We start from the raw sequence: 21294 nt of genomic DNA on the forward strand, positions 1-21294 counted from the left end.
ACCAGAGCATGGGGGGATGGAGAATGTCCTGACCTATCTGACAATGGAAAGCTTACTTAGAAAAGACTTCCCAGAGAAGGAGACTTTACAGGAAGAGTTGCCATGTCCTCACCTTCTTTTCCCAGCAATGGGGTTTCCTAAGACTGTGCACCAACTTACTTAATAGTGCTCTCCACTTCCAAGTGGGGTTAAAGCGCATCAGGTGCCGCTCTAACACCCGTTTCTCCATTTCTCCCTCTTCTCCCTCCTCTTATTTGCCCTCTCCTGTTTTCCAAATTCCACGGTGATGAAACAAAATAAAAAAGAACCAGTGAGGATTAGAGGAGAGGATAGCCAGAGATTTGTTAGAATGTTGAGAGGCAGGAGTATAAAATATTTCAGTGTCTGGAGGAATCACACCTCCTACCCTCATCCTGTCTCAGGATGGTCCTGTGTTGCCTCATGCACATCTCAGGACATTTTTGACAGGCAGATGTCTGAACATAATGTAGTCATCTTGAAACTTCATAGAAACAGAAATATAGAGCCAGATGAGGTCATCTGCTAAGATGTGGAATTCCAAACGTTATCAGGATACAGTGTATAAAGTGTGAAAAGACCAAATTGAATACCATCTTAATAAAATACCATTTGTTAACTAATTATGTTCCACTACAGTATGTTAATGAAGTCCCTGTCATATACTACTGAGATCAACCCACATGGCAGTGGCATTAGCAGCAGTCTGGGGTAACCTAATTGTGCCAGGTCCTGTCCCAAGGGCTGGGGATACAGTAGTGAACAGCACAGAGTCTTCAAGACACATATTCTGGTTGGGGGAGACAGACATCATGAAAACAAACAAAAAAAATATTATTTTAAATATTGATAATTACTATGAACCAAATAAGGTAAAGTGCTCAAGTGTCTGGGGTAGAGGTAGGGTGGAGAAGGGAGACTTGAGCTAAGATGATTAGAGGAGACATCTGAGTGAAGAGAAGAAGACATGAGAAAACTTGGGAGAAGAGTATTCCAAGGAGAGGGAAGATCAAGTGCACAGGCCCTAATGTGGGAATATAAGGGGCTGGTTCCAAGGCAAAAGGATGGCCACTAGGGCCAGAGCAAGAAGGAAAAGGGAAGGAAAGGAGATGGAAGAGGACAGAAAGATAGGCAAGGGCAGATCATGCAGAATTCATAGGCTACGAAGAGTATAATTAGATCATAGACAAACACTTCAATTGGCCCCTAAATAGTGACCTGGGTGTTGTAAAATCTGGTGCATCTAGGTATAGCTGGACTTAGGTTAAGAACAGCCCAGTGGCTTTCAGTCTTTCAACAGAACCATCCCAACCACGGGTTTCCCCTTCCCTGAAAACCCCCAGAAGATTACTGGCCAAGCTAGAACCTCTACTTCTCCTTGAGCACATTTCAAATTCTTCCACTGGGGTCACACTGGTATACTACTAGTATTATTTAATTGTAAGGGAGAAATTGAAGAGGCAGTGATTAGGTATTAGAACCTGTGTTATTAGATCTCATCTTATTTGTTAACTTACTCACTGTCACTATTAAAGTAAAACAAGAGGGTTGGACCAAGTGACTTCCCAGGTTCTAATGTTCAAGACCTAGGAAAGGTTCAGGCTAGGTCATTCTTTGGAGAACATATGGTGGCTCAATTTTTCTCACTATTCTTACCTATTGCTACAGAAAGAAACAAAAGAAAGGGCTCAGTAAATGTGTACTGAGTAGTAAATGTGTATTGAGTGAATAACATATGGTTTTGCTTGATATCTAAATTCCCACTAGGCAGCTCTCAGGCATAATGAGGAAGACATCCTTCAGATGCCTTTGATGATTCTGCAGGAAGTAGGGCAAAGCTTAAATCTTAGAGAAAGACAACTTCCTTCTCTAAAAAGTCTTTTTGGACCAATCAAGTCTCACAAACATTAGCCAATCATAGCGCCCACCTTTTAAAAATACCAGAGAGACAGGTGGAAATGAAAACAAGCTCAGCAGGGAGTCAGAGCTAAGTAGGATGAAGTGGCTGTCAGAAAATTAGGTATCAGTTTTTAGGCTGGGGATTCTGAAGCAGGGATTTGGATTTTCTGAATGAAATTAGCAGAAAAGATGATAAACGAATAAATACTAGGAGATGAATATAGCACCAATAAAATCCAGTCCATCTAACTGGATTCTGGTAGTCCAGTGATTTCACTAAACCAATCCTGTGGTCACTCTGCTGGCCATTCAACTGCTCTCCTACCTACAGTCTTTTCCCACCTCATCTACCTACCAACCCATCCAAACCCCATTTCTTCCCATCTAATTCCCCATTCTTTCTTCCAGTCAGCATCAAAGCTAGTCTTTTGGGTCTATCTGGGTGCAAATAAAGTATTCTAATTTAGTAAAACTTATGGGAAATATATAATTTTAGTGTATATATTTAAATATGTATGTATACACATAGAGAGAACAATCATTAGTGAACTGGCACTGAATCTTATGGAGCAGGACAGAAACCATAGGTGTGACCCACCCTGCAGATGGAGATTTGGCCTGTCAACATACAGTACAGTACATGCACACTATTTGCCAAGCACTCACACAGAGCTCATTAGCACATACAATAGCGTGTTCTGCTTCTCTGGGCCTACAGGTTGACTCAAAGTCAATAACCACAGCAGGGAATCTAACACGTGAAGCAGATGTAAGCCTTTTTTTTAAGTTTCAGACATGATCAAATAGCTCTTACCTCTGTTAAAAACTTATTAGAAGGCATTAAACTTACTCCAAGAATCATAAATCTAGTAGTTAATCAGGAATAATGATCTGTCAGAAAAAATTGAAAGAGCCATTCCTCTAACTAAAGCTACTGCCCCGTGTTCCTCTGGGACTAGGAGAGTCCACTGAAATACATCATAAACTCTTGCTCTTCTCGAGTTTATCTTTGGAAAGCTACTCTAATGTTTGTTTTTGACTCTTCCTATACATACAAAAAAAGCAACATCGTGGTTTAATGTACCTTCTTTTGCTGATAGAATTAAATTACACAAAAAGGCTCACATTTACAAAGCTTCTTACGTTGTCCAGAGACTAAATCTCAGAAATAGTTCTGCAAATGGGGTAAGGGAATGGGTAAAAAGGTCATGTGAGTAGAAGGTATGGAATAAAAGGTAAGGAAGACCCAGAGACTTTTCTGCACCCACAGAACCTTGTATCGTGGCATGCACATTGAATTAGAACACAGTTTACTTCTGTCTTCCATCAAAATGGGATTGATTTTATTCGATACCTTTAAGAGGCAACACCACACTGAGTACAGCCTCACTGAATGCTAGGGCTGCTCTTCAGAGTAGTCTGGGTGGAACCCACAGCACAGCCAAGCCTACAGCAAATCTCAGTTCCCTCTTCTCTTCTCCACAGTTGCTCTAGAACCACAACAGGCCTGAGGAATAGGCACCATTTGTCCTTCATTTGCCTGTAGTGCTTTTTTAAAAAGTGCTAACATAAACAAGATTCTAGTTTTCAGAAAAGTCTGTGTATAAATGACCATTTCCCAACACACAATGCCCTAGCAATGCCATCATCATAGGCAGCTTTCTTTTACAGCAAAGTAGAGCAGCATAAAAACAGATGATGTCATCTGGAGAAGTTGCTCTTGCTGCCAATTACTCAGCTGACCTCGTGGATGGAACCAGACCTCAGGATTCAAGAGAGCTTGCCCAGGTTTATTTTTCTACTCCCAATTAGACAAGAGTGTTCATAAATGGTTACCTCCTTGCTGAGGGCAAAGGTCAAGTGGGTGCTTGCTGGATGATAACTAAACTGATAACATCATGCCCCTGAGGTGCCATGAAAGGGCAGAGAGACCACAGGATTATCCAGACAGAAGAAGAAGCAGAAGTAACATATAAAAATGTTTAGATGATGGAGCAAGATATTAAAGTTGGGTGGTTAATGCTGGATACTGTCCTTCCTTGCAAGCAGTATGGCAGAATGAAAAAAGCAGGATTCTATCCCAGCCTCACCGGCTATTAAGTTATATGACCCTGAGCTGTTTCCCCACATGTAAAATAGGGATAATGATACCTACCTGCCTCGAGTGCTATAAAGATGAAAAAGACAACTTGTATAAAGTACCTAATCTAATGCCTAACACACAAGGGGCATTCAACAAATGTTAGCCTCCCACTCCACACCTTTTCCTTCTCCGACTCTTTCCCAATTGCTGAAACCCACATTAGCTCTTCTTCCATCTGGTCAAAATAACTTGGAAAACTTGACCTTGATATCCTCAACCACTGACCTCCACAGAGCCACCCACATAAGTTCTCATGGTAACAGACCCAAAGGCTGAGTCAGCCTCTACAGCTTCCATTCTCCCCATCCAAAGGACAAGTTTTCTCTGGGGGTTGTACAACTATGATGAAAAAACCGTCACGGGAACAAGCAGTACAGAGAGAACATTTCACATGCTGTCTCGGGCATCAGAAAGTTGCTGTATCATAGCCTCAACATCGCAGGGGATGCTGCAGAGATTTCACACAGGCTTTTAATCCAAATGTGGCTTCTCATTAAAGCTATACTGGACTTAAGCCTTCCTCTAATAGAATTGAGCATCACCAGTAATCAGGAAACCATGGCCAGGTGTGCGTCCAACTGCTAACGCTCCAACCAGGCCCCAGGGAGAAAGGAAAGCAGGACACCACACGTGTTGTGTGGGGAGCAAAGAAAGGAAGAAGACCCTGAATAAGGTCAACTAGACAGAGCAGGTCAACAAAAATGCCCCTTCCTTCCTTCCACTCCAGTTGGGTTTTTATATAACTTTGTGTTGTGAACTCTTAGGAGTATGTCACAGGCATATTCCTGTTTCTCGTTTTCTTGTTTAGATGGGAATACCAGGCAGAAATGGGTATAGTTAGAGCAAATATAGGAAAATGGGGTAAAAATAGGGTTTTATAGCCAAGCTGAGTTTTTAAAATTATTTGTATTTTATTTTCTTTTGAAATTTTGTATATATTTCCAGCAATTTTCAAGAACCAATGCACTGAACTGAGTACTTCACATTCTCAAGGAACAAGTTATTTGTTAATATTTATATTGGACTTTGCAGTGCTCAAAGCACTGTCTCACATGCTATTGGTGAGATGCTAATGATATCCCTGTTAGGTAGGGATATCATTACCCCTACTTTTATTTATCAGATGAGGAAACTGAGGCTAAAGAAAATTATTTTTCCCCAAGGTCTTACAGCTAGTGAGAAAGAGTTATGACTCAAATTCAGGTCTCCTGATGACAGAGCCAGGTCTTCCCACACCAGGCTGCCTCTCACCAGTTTCCTGGATCACACAGAATGGCAGTTCTTACCTTCCAACTCTTCTTTCTCATAGTGAATGTTGAGAATTGTACTGGTCCCACCCTGATCCACCACAGCTTCTTCGTCTGGTCTCTGTTTAAACACAAACAAGTAGTGCTAGTAATACACATACATTCATTCAAACACTCACCTAAATACCTTGTGTATGCCAGATGCTTTTGGGGGGAAAACACAATGGTTTATATATAATTTTACATTTGAACTTCACAATACCTTTTAGATGCAAGTATGGCAGCCATTTTCTTTCTCATTTTATAAATGAGTAGCCTGAGACTTGGAGAACATTAAGTAATTATGGCCCAAGGTCACAAGTGTGGTAATATGCAGAGCTTGGACCGAGCCCAGGTCTTCTGAGTGCAGATCCCATGCCTTTTCCACGTACCCACTCCACCTATACCTCTGTATAACATGTTGGTGTTTTGCACGTGTTGTCAAACAAGTGGTTTCATTTGGTGTAAATTAGCCTCCTCAACCTCTTTGCAGCATTTGAGCCTGTTTACCATGTTGTCTTAAAATTCTCCATCCTGCTTCTCTTATCAGGTCTCCTCTGTCTCACTCTTAGGCTCATTTGCTTCCGCTAACCATAATTCCCAAGGAAGAGCTGTCTACCCTTTTTGTTTCCCTAGCTTGAGTCTTATACTTTCAACAGCAGCCTGAAAGTGTGCGGCTCAGTACTTGATAAGCCACTGGAATGCCATAGCTGTCGATCCATGTGTCTAAAACTAAACTAACCTTCCTTCCAAAATTAGCACCCTGTGCTCATTTATTTATTCCTGCCATGGCACCATCATTTCTTAGCCCACATTTGAAATTTCAAACTTATATAAATTTACTCATTCCCATGTATTGAGGGCCTATCATATACTTTCAGGGCATTAGTTCCCTTTTCTTATCAAGTCCTCCTTTACGATTTCTCTAAAAATTCATCTCATCTGTCATCCACTCTACCCCACACTCTCCAGCCCTTCATCTGTCCCCAACCTTTTTGGCACCAGGGACCGGTTTCATGGAAGACAAGCAGGGGTGGGGAGCTCAAGCAGTAATGCGAGGGATGGGGAGTACCTGCAAATACAGATGAAGCTTCCCTTGCTCCCTGCCCTCTGCCGCTCACCTCCTGCTGTTCGACCCCTCCCTTCCTCAGTTTCATGGAAGACAGTTTTTCCACCGACGACGACTGGAGGGGCTGGGGTGGCGCCGAGGAGATCTGCGCCCAGTCCCTAACAGGCCATGGACTGATACCGGTCCGCTGCCCGGGGCTTGGGGACCACAGCTTTAAGTCATACCGGGCACTTTATCAGTTCTGGAACCACACCCACCTTCTTTACTGAGTGCTGCTCTCCCTTCCTGGAAACATTCTCTCCCTGACACTCCCATCCTCACTACCAGCAGCTAATACTTATTCAACATCTCTTAGATCTCAGCCTAAATGCACTTCCTTGGAATCCTTCCCTAACTACCCCCTTACTTCTAAACTAAGCTAGGCAACCCCCACCCCCACCCTCCACCATTTATATACCTTCATAGCACACTGCTGTTCTCCTTAGTAATGTCTCTCTTTCTGCTCCTTGAGGGAGGGACAGTATCTGTCTTCCTCACTACTGTATACCAGCACAGACTTTTCACACAGTAGGCTCTCAATAAATCTTTGTTGAAAGAATGAATATATATTTCTCAACAGAAGACATACAAATGGCCAAAAAACATGTGAAAAAATGCTCAACATCATTAGCCATCCAGGAAATGCAAATATAAACCACTGTGATGTATCATTTCACCCCAGTTAGTATGGCCATTATCAAAAAGACACACATACAAAAAAATCCTGGCAAGGATATAGAGAAAAGGGAACTCTTATATGCTGTCGGTGGGAATGTAAGCTAGTACAGCCACTATGAAGAACAGTATGGAAGGAAGTTCCTCAAAAAACTACAAATAGAACTACCATATGATCCTGCAATCCCACTACTGGGAATTTATCCAAAGGAAAGGAAATCAGTATGTTAAAGAGACATCTTCACCCCCATGTTTATTGCAGCACTATTCACAATAGCCAAGATATGGAATCAACCTAGATGTCCAACAGATGAATGGATAAAGAAAGTGTGGTATATATACACAATGGAATACTATTCGGCCATAAAAAAGAATGATATCCTGTCATTCGTGGCAACATGGATGGACCTGGAGGACATTATGTTAAGTGAAATAAGCCAGGAACACCACATGTTCTCACTCATATATGGAAGCTAAAAAAAAGTTGATCTCATAGAAGAAAAAAAATAGAACAGAGGATACTAGAGGCTAAGAAGGGAAGAGGAAGGGAAAGGGAGAGATTTGTGAAAGGATACAAAATTACAGCTAGATAAGAGGAGTAAGTTCTAGTCTATGTAGGATGACTACAGTTAACAATAATATATTAATAATATATTAATATTACATAGTTTCAAACAACTAGAAGGAGGATATTGAATGTTCCCAACACAAACTAATGATAAATGTTTGAAATGATGGATATGCCAATTACCCTGATCTGATCAGTATACATTTTATGTATAGAAATATTACTAGGTACTTCATCAATATGTACAATTATTATTTGTAAATTTTAAAAACAAGACCCTCAATGATCTCAAAAAACTTTTAGCTGATTTCCTTGCCAATCTGTTTCCCTTCTAAAACCTGCAACTCTAGCCAGGCTGACTGATCCCAAGGGCACTACACAATTTTCGACCTTCATGCCTTTGCTCATACTGTCTGGTCATCTGGTCATCTAACATGCCCTTTCCCCAAACTCTCTAGAGCAAACTAAATCCTCACTTTCCTTCCAGATTCTGCTCAAATTTCTAGCTTACTATTCTAACGTTATTATTTTGTAGTTATTATCTATGCCCCCAAGTAAGACAATCTTGAACATAAGGCAATCCATTTTCCCAATGAGAAGATTTGAAAAAAGTTTTTGAGGCCAATTTGAATAAACAAACTTTTAGGGAAGTAAATAAAATAGTTGAATGTCTATTTAGAATTTTTAGTTATCAACTTAGCTTTATAGATGTATTTAAAATTACATATTATCACTATCATGAAAAAATCTCCAAGATACTAAGTTTAAAAAGCAAGGAGAAAAAAACGGTATCATTTTCTACCTTTTATCTACCTAAGAAGAGGTGTTGGAATATAGGTATCTGCTTATATTTAAAAACAAATAAAGGGGCCGGGCATGATGGCTCATGCCTGTAATCCTAGCACTCTGGGAGGCTGAGGCGGGAAGGTTGCTTGAGCTCAGGAGTTCAAAACCAGCCTGAGCAAGAGCGAGACCCCATCTCCACTAAAAATATTTTAAAAATTAGCTGGGTGTCATGGTGTGTGCCTGTAGTCCCAGCTGCTCGGGAGGCTGAGGCAGGAGGATCACTTAAGCCCAGGAGTTTGAGGTTGCTGTCAGGTAGGCTGATGCCATGGCACTCCAACCCAAGCAACAGAGCAAGACTCTGTCTCAAAAAAATAAAATAAAATAAAAGAAGAATAAGCCACAAAAAAATGTTTAAAAAATAGTTACCTATAGAAGAGGGAGGGAATAGGATAGAAGAGACAAGAAAAGAAGCTAGACTTCTTTGAATATACCTTATTTTATAAATAATTCACATAATTTTATTAAAAAATTTAAAAAGCGGTTCCCTTAATATTCCATGGTATGTATGAAAAAAAAGCAATTTCCAAAAATCAAAAACAAAATGAAAGCAAAGGCCAAATTGATGGGATAACTATTCCAAGAGAAATTATTCCAAGTAACATTAAAACAAACATCCTTAGTGGCATATACTCTTAAGAAAAAAAGAATTTTAAAAGATCTTAAACTGCTATTTAGTTATCATATTGTTGATTACAGGGTTGGTACTGGTATTCTGAGGCCATTGTGTAGTGTGAGATAAAACAAATGAGTAGCTATGTGAACTTAATCTCTCACTCCCAATGTGACTGAGAACTGGGATTCTCAACAGGGGAGAACGGAGATATAGTTGTATTGTTAAGATAAAAGGTAAATAAAAACCATGTAGTCCTGAATTTGAATTGGAAGTACCAACAAGACTATATGATGTATTTTTATTTTTAAATGTTTTTAAATTTATAAATTTTATATTTTCTAGCTCTGCCCACTCAAAAGGCCTAAAAAAATGATTAATCAGTAGAAATGAGTATCATTAGCACCTAGATTGTGGTCTCTTCAAATACCATTCTCTAATAAAAGGAATTGGAGCTCCTCGGAGAAATGCCTGGTCACAGGTCTCAGCAGGAAATGTACCAGATGAGTTTAAATGTCATATCAGACAGTAAGGAAGCACTCAAAGACAACTGGAGTTGTGTAAAAAGGACTCAGAAGCCAACTTAAAGTCGTCCCTTGACAAAACTAGGCCAATCTGAGCATCAAAATACCTGCCACAGACTGAATATATTAAATATATGAAGATCCATGAGCTCACCATGTCACTTTAAAAATTAACTAATTGGTCACCATTGAAGGATAATGCTAATAAACCAACTTCTTATTTTGAAAACTGGTAAATAATTTGGAGCTTTCCTATACAAATTGTACCATAGAGTGGTACCATAGAATAGATGAGAAAAATTTCTCATTATGGAAGAGAACAAATGAAAAAGGAATGATTTAAAAAAGAAAAAAGGAACTATAGAACATCACTATTTTGCAATCTTTAATGGATTGCACTGATTTTCAACAGCTGCTAACATCACAAAAGAGAGACAACCAGACATTATATGCCTCCTAATGGGAGACCATACATACTACCACCCATGAGGTAATCTTACCAAATAAACTGTCCCTGAATCTGATCAAGCCTCTAAATCCAAATATTAAGTTACCGAAAATACAGTAAAACAGAGTTTCATGAAAAACAACACGATGGGAATAGTCAGCAAAATCCAGATTCTGTCCTCTCAAAAGGCCTAGATAAGATGACGAACCAGTAGCAATGAGTGTCACGAGCACTTAGATTATGGTCTCTTAAAATACCATTTTCTTCTTAAAGGAATTAGAGCTGGGTTAGAAGAGACAATGAATCAATCTCAATGTGTAGACTTTATTTGGATCCTGATTCAAACAAACTGAAAGCTTAAAAAACATTACCTACATACCTATTAGGATGGCCAAAATGCAGGACACCAATACCACCAAATACTAGAGGGGATGTGGAACTACAGGAACTCTCATTCTCTGCTTGTGAGAATGTAAATGACAGTTTCTTACAAAACTAAACATATTGTTATCATATGATCCAGCAATTGTGCTCCTCAGGTATTTACTCAAAAGGATTGAAAACTTACGTCCACACAAAAACCTGAACACAGATGTTTACAGAAGCCTTACTCCTAATTGGCAAAATGTGGAAGCAAACAAGATGTGCTTCAGTAGGTGGATGGCTAAACTATGGTACATGCAGACTATAGAATATTATTTAGTGCTAAAAAGAAATGAGCTATCAAGCCATGAAAAGACATAGAGGAAATTTAAATATATATTACTAAGTGAAAGAAGCCAATCTGAAAAGGCTACATACTATATAATTCCAACTATGTGACATTCTAGAAAAGGCAAAATTATGGAGACAGTAAAAAGATCAGTGGTTACCAGGGGTCAGGGGTAGGGAAGGACGAATAGGCAGAGCACAAAGAATTTTAGGGCAGTGAAAATAAGTGTATGATACTATAATGGTGTATACACATCATTATACATTTGTTCAAACCCACAAAACTATCCACCACCAAGCAAATTGGTGGGGGATGTTGATAATGGGGGAAGCTAGGCATGTGTCGGGGTGGGAGATGTATGGAAAATCTCTGCATCTTCCTCTCAATTTTACTGTGAACATAAACCTGTTTCTAAAAAATCAAGTATTTAAAAAGTTAAAAATACGACATATGAGACAATTGGAAATTTGAATACTGACTAGAACTTTTATAACATTAAAGAAACCATTTTCTCTTTAGGTGATACTATGCTTCTTTTTCAAGAATCCTTATCTTTTAGATATAGATACTAAAATATTTAGAGATGAAATTGAAAAATTACATATATATAAAATATTAATATATAAATTTACTTTTCTCACATTTTATGACATAATGGTATGCAAAATCTTCAAATGCACCTTTAACATCAGTGTCTTCCTCATCACCATGGATGCTTTGAGTGAATTAACACAATTTCCCAAGGAATATCAGTTTTCACTTCCAGTTAAGTTGTTAAGACTCACATAAAGTCCTTTCTGAGGAATAATTTTTAAGCAGAAAAAACTTAGCTGTATTTTGGACTCATGTGGTATTTGTTTACCTAGCTTACCTTTTAGATCATGAATTCCCTGACAGCAAGAACCAGGTATTTTTCATCCTTGTTTTCCCAGCGTCCATTACAGTAGCTTGCCACTGTAACTTGTGCTCCTGTAAGTTCCAGGAGCATGGATACTGTGTCTTATGTTCACCTCTATGTATCTAGCACCCAGTACAACGTACAGCACATGGTAAGTACCTAATAAATGTCAATGAATATTTTTTAGTTTTATGAACACTTTATTTGATATTTGATCATATATTTTCTCATAAAACCATATATATGAAAATTATATATATGAATAATTATTCATGTTGGCTTCCCCCCTAGTTTTTAATATCCAGAGGATTACAGTACTTAGTACTGTCCACAGACACCTGACACAGCACAAAACACAGTGGGAATCTAAAAGAAGAGAGGGAGGGCAGAAGGAAGAGAAGATTGATTTCTTGACTCCAAGACTATAAAAGCAAAATGTGAAGAGAAAGGTTAATCATCTGAAAAATTCAGGTTGAGAAATTGACTTGTTATTTGTAGTTTCCTTAATTTATATTGGTTAACCACAGCCTAAATTCATTGACTAATTGTTCCTCCACTTTGTCTTGCCAAAGAAAACAGAGCCACTGTCAATAACTATTAGCCAAAGCATTCAAAAGGTCAGGCTTGAATGTGAATATGTAGACCTTGTTTGGATATTGGTTAAAATAAACCAAGTATTAAAAAAAAAAAAGAATTACAAGGCACAGAAATTTAAACTAAATGAATATTTGATTATATTAATGAATTGCTGTTACTTTTTAAGCATAATAACAATCCTGTGATATGGCAGTTATTTCATTTAAAAAACAGTCCTTAATCGTTAGTGATACACACTGAAATTTTTACTGATGAAATGATGTCTGAGATTTGGAGAATGGATGGAGACATAGATGAAACAAGATGGCGTGTTCATTGTTGAAGCCAAGTCATTGGTACATGATGATTCATTATGCAAATCTCTCTACTTTGGTATGTGCTTGAAATTTATACAGAGTTTGCTTGAAATCATTAAAAACGAAAAGAAAGGAACATCAGGTCTGTATGGTCTGTGCTTGCTGCAGATTCCTTACCAGTTAGCTGTTATTTCCTCTGATACTATCATTATTTATGGAAAAAAGGACCTTTCAACCTGGGGTGCATGGATTTCTAGGATGAATGGGCTTCAGAGGATCTGTGAGAATATGTGTGAATGTGCATTTTTCTTGGGAGAGGTTTCATAATTTTCATCAGATTCTTACAGGGGCTTGTGACTCAGAAAAAATTAGAATCATAAGAAACACATTATATATGCTTAGGAGAAAAAGGGAAAGAGGGACGGAGGAAAAGAAGGTTGAATTAGAGAAAAAGCCCTATTTCTAAGTATCCTCTTTTCTGTATTTCCTCCCAGCTCACTGACAATGACCCACCACATAAATGTGAATTGATTTGACTGCCTACCTCAAGGACTAGATAAGACAAACAGAACTAAGTGGGTTAAATACACATTAAAACACTGAAATTGCACGGCAGGTCTTGAGAAAGCATTGTTATGAGCCTTGAAAAATGAATGAATTATAACTGAGTAGCAGACCAGATTCTCACTTACAGTTAATGGACAAATTAAAAGGCAGGGGCAGAGCTGAGTCTTACATCATGGTCCCAGCTCCTGCAAGCAGCCACAGAGGCTGCAGGGGAGGGGGAAGGTGGGGAGCTTTCTCTTTGACACACTTCCCCTGCTGCTCCACTCTGCACCTATGTAGTGGTCCACCCGCCCAACTAAACCCCACCTCCTTTTCTGCAATAGGTCTCAGACTTTTTACCTCAAAAAACCCTTTCATTTTTTCCCTAAGGATTCAGTGTTTTCAGAAATTGTATATAGTGCCTTCCTACTCCACCCTACTTCCATCCCCACCTAGACAAAAAACATCCAACCATTTTGAAATCAACAAATATAGAGACGACTTTCAGGGTTTCTTTTTTTTTTTTTTTTTTTTTGAGACACGGTCTCTCTCTGCTGCCCCAGCTAAAATACACAATCATAGCTCACTGCAACCTCAAACTCCCGGGCTCAAGTGATCCTCCTGACTCAGCCTCCCAAGTAGCCAGGACTATAGGCACGTGCCACCACACCTGGCTAATTTTTCCATTTTTTATAGAGATTGGGTTTTGCTCTTGCTCAGGCTGATCTCAAACTCCTGACCCCAAGCAATCCTCCCACCTTGGCCATCCAAAGTGCTAGGATTATAGGCATGAGCTACTGCGCCTGGCCAACTTTCAGGGTTTTTAATGAGCAAACTGTTGATACAATTAGTATTAGGAACAAATATTTATTGAGCACTTATTATATGCCTAGCACTGTGATTTATATGGATTGCCTCACTGAATCCTCAGAATAATCCTAAATCAAGGCTAAGATTTCACCAGAGCTAAGTGATATAGGAAGAACTCCAAGTCAAGTCTGTCTGTGTTCCTTATTAACATTATATGTTAATATTGCCAAAAGCAAAGAATCTGGTTATTACAGAGAGCTCAGATCACCTAATCACAGCTTAATGCCCATAGTATGAATAGCTCCAGAGCCACATTATTACCTTCTTAAATCCTAGTGCTCCAGAACCTTGTATTCTAAACTTCCTCTTTATTGACTAGACCTCCAATAGTTCTCCATCTCCTTATTCATTTCCATCTTCTTCTTCATCCAGCAGAGCCTCTGAATTCTGGCCCCTTGTAGATTGCCATCACTGAATCTGACCCACAGATCCCCAACTCTCTAATGCACTCAATTATTTCCTCATTCAATGCAGACAACCTATAGCAAGAAAATTGGTTCCATGAGGACTTGTGCAGCTGTTCCAGACCTCCTCTTCTCAGTGGCCATGAATTCCTGAATATCCAGGGAGCTTCCCATTCTGACTCTTCAGCAGCATGCTAGGGGTCTAAAATTCCAAAATGGCTCTGGTTTCTCAGTGATTCTTCTATCAAACCCCACTTGGAGTCACTCCTGTTCAGTATAGATTACTAGTTAGTACATTATAATAGGGAAAATAATGGCCCCCTAAAGAGATGCACATCCTGGCTGGACGGTGGCTCACACCTGTAATCCTAGCACTTTGGGAGGCTGAGGCGGAAGGATTGCTTGAGGTCAGGAGTTCAAGACCAGCCTGAGCAAGAGCAAGACCCTGTCTCTACTGAAAATAGAAAGAAATTAACTGGACAACTAAAAATATATATAGAAAAAATTAGCCAGGCATGGTGGCACATGCCTGTAGTCCCAGCTACTCGGGAGGCTGAGGCAGAAGGATTGCTTAAGCCCAGGAGTTTGAGGTTGCTGTGAGCTAAGCCGATGCCATGGCACTCTAGCCCGGGCAACAGAGACTCTGTCTCAAAAAAATAAAAATAAATAAATAAAATAAAAATTAAAAAAAGAGATGCACATCCTAGTCCCTAGAATTTGTGAATATGTTACTTTACATGGCAAAGGAGGATTAAAGCTGCAGATGGAAGTAAGGTTGCCAATCAGCTGCCCTTACAATAAGATCATCCTGAAGTATGTAAACCATAATGTAATCTGAATGTAATAACAAGGATCGTTAAAAGTGGAAGAGGGAGGCAGAAGAGTAGAGTCAGAGAAAGATGTGATGACAAAAGCATCCAGGAAGTGCTATGTTTCTGGCTATGAAGATAGAGGAAGGAATGAAGGAAGAGAATTATGAGCCAAGGAAAGCAGGCAGTTTCTAGAAGATGAAAAAGGCAAGGAAACAGATTCTCTCCTAGAACCTCCAGAAAGAAACACAGCCCTGCCAACACTTTGATTTTAGCCCAGTGAGACCTGTGTTGGACTTCTGAACCACAGAACTGTGAGATGATAAATTTGTGTTGTTAAAGCCACTAAATTTGTGGTAATTTGTTATGGCAGCAACAGAAAACTAATATATACATTATGACTTTCTGATTACCAAGACCAGTAAACTTGTCACTACCGTATGGGTAACAACCAACCTTTCCATTATCTAAGATTTGTTGCTGTTACCTAGCAGCAGATTTAGAATAAACATGATTGCTTTTCTGTGTCCTGATTACTCCTGTGAGCCCTGTCTACCCTGTCAAGGCAAACCACGAGCTAAGATTACCTACAGGTTTTGAAGGAAGTAAATTTGTAGCCTGAGTTGGCCCCTAACTCCCTGCTCAAGTCTTGGCTTGGCAAGTCAGCCCACGTTTCTTCTACTAAAGCAGAGCTGGTAAGACCAGGTAAAGACAATGCCCACAGGTTCCCCAGTTCTCACATATGGAAAGAATGCCTACCATGTTGTGAGGAGAGGAGAGAGGGGTATGGATTATATGTTGCAATGTGCTGAGAGGAGAAATTGCTATCTATGGTTGATACTTTTGTTCAATAACATTGAGCAAATATTTACTGACTGCTTATCATAAACGGACTTTGACCCTCAGAAAAGTTGACCTGCTTTCTACAGAGCATTCATTCATTAATTCATTCACTCAGCAAATATTTACTGAGCTCCAACATATGCCAGAGTCACTGGGCGCTAGAATTCAGGCCTCTTCCAGGAACTCTTGTCTTGGAGCTTTTTCAGGTCCACTGCAAGACATGGGGTGTGACTCTATTCCCAATGGCCATGTTTCTCAATTATCACCCATTTACCAGGACTTGTTATTCTGAAGAATTTTGCAAAATTTTCCATTCTGAGCAGGCCTGATCCACATAAAAGCCTTGGTAATTGCCCGAATTCACGTGCTTCCGCCTTTGCCACTTCCACCCTCCCTGGACTTCCTTTCAGTTCCCAGCACCACTTGGCTCAAATGCTGAGGGCTCCAACCCCTCCTTCTGCTTGGTTCTCAAAGTACTGATGAGGAGAACTGTGAAGCTGTAACATGTCCCCAGTTCCAGTCCAAAGTAGAGGCTTTCTCTAAAGCTTTCTAAACTTCTTACTCTATTACTGCACCCTTTAAGAGCTCATTGACTCTTAACATTTCAATTACCACTTCCAGAGATCTCATCAAAATAATGGAGGCCTTCATGAACTTATCCTAAATTACACCAACAGCCTCCTAGCTGGTCTCCCTCATTCCAGTTTCTTCCCACTCCTATCTTCCCAAACACTTATTAAGTGCTCACTCAGAGCCAGGCACTGATCAAGATGTCAAAGACACACCTGCAGTAATTCAGTGATTAAAAGCACATCCTTTGGAGAAAGGCAGCCTTGGATTTGGCAGAGCCACAGGCAGCTCTGGCACTTTTTAGGAGTTACTTAACCTCTCTATATCTCAGTTTCCTCATTTGAAAAATGGGGATAAAAAGATACATAATTCTCAGGATTATAGAGAGCATTAAATGAGATAATGCACAGAGAACACTTAGCACAGTGTCTGGCACATGACAAGTACTCAACAAAAGTGAACGCAACAGTAACAACAAAGGGAGCCTCAAGTGAGCAGCAGAGATGAATACGCATATTTCATAAGTTAGTGGGTGGGAGAAGTGATAGCACTTGGTAGGTGTTGTGAGCAGGGGAAATTGAGTGATGAATTCTAGTAGAGTGATATGGAGCCAAACCTTGATGATTAAAATGAAACTTTCTAGGTTGAGAGAAGGGGAAAGATTTTCTAGCTTCACCACCTGAGCAAAGGTACAGCAATACAGAAGGGAGAGCTTTTGTGTAATCAAGCAATGGGCATCTGTTGCTCTGTGCTCATCCTATCTAGACCATGAGCTCCTGAAGGAGAGGCACTTTGGCTTTGGATATGGGGGAGTTGTTCATTTACTCATGCAATTGAGTACCAATTTTATACCAGGCACTGTGCTAGATGATAAGATTGTTTGCCTGGCTCCTGCTCTCATGAAGCCTCTGAAAAGATAATAAACTAGAATCAAAACAAGAACACTTCAGATAAGTTATATGTGCTTTTTTTTCCCCTCCTCTACTCTGATGGAATATATGTGCTATTAATAAACAGAAATCAGAACATAAAACAGAAACATATCAAAGAGGAAAATTAGTGGTAAAGGTCAGGAAAAGCCACTCTAAAGAGGCACCATTCAAGTTGAGTCATGAGAAGGCCTGGGTAGAACAGTGTCCTAGGCAGAGGGAATGACAAGAACAAAGCTCCTGAGGTATAAAGGAGCTTAACAAATTAAAGAAACAGAAAGAAAGCCAGAGAAGCGGTACACAGTGAGAGAGTAGTGGAGGCAGTCCTGGGAGGGTGGGCAAGGCCCTGATCATGTTAAAGCTTGGTAGACCATGATAAAGAGTTTGGATTTTATTTTAAAATGCACTGGGAAGCCACTGAAGGCTTTCAAGATAGGATATGACAAGAGCTGATTGATTTGTGTTTTTAGAAGTTCCCTGTGGCTAACACGTGGAAAGTGGACTATAGAAGGACAAGAAAGAAAGCAAAGGGAACTTTTGGAAGGCTAAAGCAGTAGTCCAGAGAAAGCAGCACAGACTTATGCCATTTAGATGTGATGTCTGGAACCTGTTTACATGAAATTACACAATCTACTCACTTTGCAAGGCCCATCTCCCCTGCATACCGTCTAGTTGGCACACAGGAGACCTTATTGGTAATTGCCAATCAGTTGACTGTGTCTCCTCTGAGTCATCCCCATTTCCCGTCCTCCTTCTAACCTCATTCTTTTTTCTTCCCTATCTCTCAGGTTCTTATTTGCCCATTACCTGACTCCAGCCTTCATGAGGTCCTACTGTTCCCACTCTATTCCTTTTCCTCTCCTCAATACCACCACCCATGAAATTTTCACAAACTAGATGTAAAGGAGATAATTATTTTCCATCCCACCCCAGAAGCACTCACGAATTACCAATTTCACAGAACACTAACAGAAACCTAAGCATAATTATGCCCTCAATAATGCAACCAGTACACATTGTGGATGTTAAGGACATGTCTCCTCACATGCGTTCCAGTCTATTCTCCTCACTGCAGCCAAAGCAACCTTTCAATAGGAAAATCTGATCATAATCTCATTCTCTCTCATGCCTTCTTTCTCTCTCTCTTACCCTCCCCTTTCCCCTCCCTGCTTAAACACTTCCAGTGGCTTCCCCTTGTTCCTCAGAAAAACACCAACTTCCTTGGTATAGACTATAATGGTTCTGTATATTATGACCCCAGAATACATCTCATACCATTCCCCTCATCACTCCCTATGGCTCCACCACACTGGCCTTTTTTCAGGTCTTCTAACCAGATGTGGCTCTTTCTGCCACAGGACCTTTATGTATGTTGTTCTCTTTGCCTCCAAGGCCCTTTGATCTCCCTCTTCCTTCAGTTGACATTTATTCATTCTTTAGCTGTTAGCTCAAATTTTCTTCCTTAGCAAATCTTCTCTGATCTGAGACCAAGGGTGGAACCCTCTTATACACTCTCATAGCACTATCTTTCTTTCAAAGCACTTATCACAGTTTATAATATTTGTGTGATTATTTGATTAGAAATGGTTACACTTCTCCCCTCCCCCACTAGACGGTAAGCTTCAGGAGGGCAAGAACATTGCCGATTTTTGCTCATCATTGTATCCCAAGCAGAGATTAAATGCACTTAATAGGTCTTAAGAGGATTAAATATGGAAAGATTTTTCCAGAATTTTAGATGTTGTTCCCCTTTTGACTGAGCAAGCAAAGAAGGAAGTATGGCTCTTCGAGTAGCAAACTATTACTAGGAAGAAGAGGAGACAGTCAGCATCTGGTACCCCATTTGGCTACTAACTCAGAATGTTTTCCCTGCTGAAAACCATCCCTGACGTTAACATGCCACTTGTTTCCAAGACCCGTCATCCCTCCTGAGATGGTCCATCATCCTCTTCACAGCCCTCCACTTCAGACTTGACTCCCCTTCAAGCCCTCTTTCCAGGGCAGTAACCACACCATCTGATTGCACAGGAAAGGGGAAGTGAGAATTCAATGAGCTACCACTCACTTACTGGCTGTCACACGATAAACATTATTTCACAAAGCCTTTTCACAAATAGCACCTTGTTTGATCCTCAAAACAACCCTGTGAGGTAGATAAAGCAGATACACCATTCCCATTTTAATAGATGGGGAAACAGGTTCAAAGAGGCAAGTGACTTACTCAAGGTCACAAAGCCTGTGTGAGGCAGATGTAGCATTTGAACCTACAGACTCGAACATCTAGTTCAATGCTTTCCCTTACATTAGCAACCCCAACAGTTCCGTTATCAGTTACTTAAACCTGGTTTTCTCATTCCCTTAAACAAGCACCTGTTCCTGACCCCTCAACACTCCCTCAGCCCATCTGTGCTTCGGTACCCAGAACTCGGCAGGTGTTTATGCAATGAGGCAGAGGGATTCACAAAGCTGGCCACACTAACAGGGGTTGGTCCCAGACTCCAGTCTTTCTGGCTCTTCCTCAAACCACTGAGGAACCTGAAACCCCCAGAAATAAAAACACAAAGAGAAGACCTGCCCCACCAGTGCAAGGTCCCTGGGCACCCTTTCTGCCCACGTTCCAGCAGGACAACACGAGGCCAGAAGCCGGCCTCTTCCAACAGGGAAGACCCGAGGAGAACAGAGGTCACCGCCCGCCGGCCGTCAGGGCTCCTCAGGGGCGCAAGGGATGCGGCAGTGACCAGCCGGCTCCCGGGTTCGGGCCAAGGTCACCCTCTCACCACCCGGCCCGATCCCCAACCGCCCGGAGCGCCCTCTGGTGTCCCGGGTTGGCCTCCCCTCGCCCTCAGGGAGTGGCCTGGGAAGCCCGGGTTTGGGGGCAGAAGGAAGGAGGGTGGGCAGAGGATGAGGAGGCTGAGCCCCGGGGAGGGGCGGGAGGCGGAGCCCTACCTGATAGCTGAGGACGCCGTCCGGCTCGTTACTCCCGGCCGGCATGGCGGAGCCGAACTAGGTCTCCCCCACGGCCTCCAGGCCGAGCGTCAATCTGGTCGAGTCTGAGCGCGACCCCTACCCTGAAGCCAACGGTCAACCATCAACCGCCTCCGCCTCCATAGCCACCGGCCCGCGAGGCATCCGCTGCAGCCAATCAGCGAGCGGCCTTTGCAGCCAATCAGGGCGCGGAGCACAGGAGGACGCTGTCCGGCGGTACCCTGGGCTACCAGGAGGGGGGGGGGGGAGCCGGAGGAACCAACCGCTCCAGGGCCCGGTTGCCGTGGAAACCGCCTCCCTCCCTTCAGGGGCCTCTGGGCTTGAAGGTCCTTCCAACTGCTCGCTGGAAATTGAAAATCTCTTGCTTCTGTTTGCAGCTGCACCTGACCCTTGAAAACTGGGAAAGGGTCGGTTTTGCCTATTCTGATTTTATTCCTTAGGTGATTTTTAAATTTCGGGAAAACGTCCCTCAGAATTGCAGGAGGAAGTAATTGAGGATGAGGAGAGAGGGCCTTCTAAAATTAATTGTTACTCCCTGAGCTAGTGGCCAGATCAAAGAGAAGCAGGCAGGCAGTGATCAGGCCCCTTCGCATACTCACTATGACTTAGGTGTTCTCCCTGAGTCTCAGGTTGGCAGCAAAAAGCACAGAGTTGAGCTAAGGATAATTGTTGAAGTAATTCCACAAAAACACTTCCAACTTTTCCAAGAA

General features: G+C 41.2%; 1 protein-coding gene across 1 annotated transcript in view; it reads right to left on the bottom strand.

The window, feature by feature from the left end:
- The window catches only part of SLC4A8 (solute carrier family 4 member 8), a 69163-nt gene extending 48432 nt beyond the window's left edge, over positions 1–20731 (bottom strand). Inside the window, exons 1-2 of the mRNA XM_045554883.1 lie at positions 20546–20731; positions 5347–5428 (exon numbers count right to left, since the gene is read on the bottom strand). Of these exons, the coding sequence (XP_045410839.1) occupies positions 5347–5428; positions 20546–20590 (127 nt within the window). The 5' untranslated portion in view covers positions 20591–20731. The remainder of the gene's footprint in view (positions 1–5346; positions 5429–20545) is intronic.
- Positions 20732–21294: the final 563 nt, after the last annotated feature.

The sequence above is a fragment of the Lemur catta genome, chromosome 6 (genome assembly GCF_020740605.2).
Source record: "Lemur catta isolate mLemCat1 chromosome 6, mLemCat1.pri, whole genome shotgun sequence".
In the NCBI taxonomy this organism is placed as follows: domain Eukaryota; kingdom Metazoa; phylum Chordata; class Mammalia; order Primates; family Lemuridae; genus Lemur; species Lemur catta.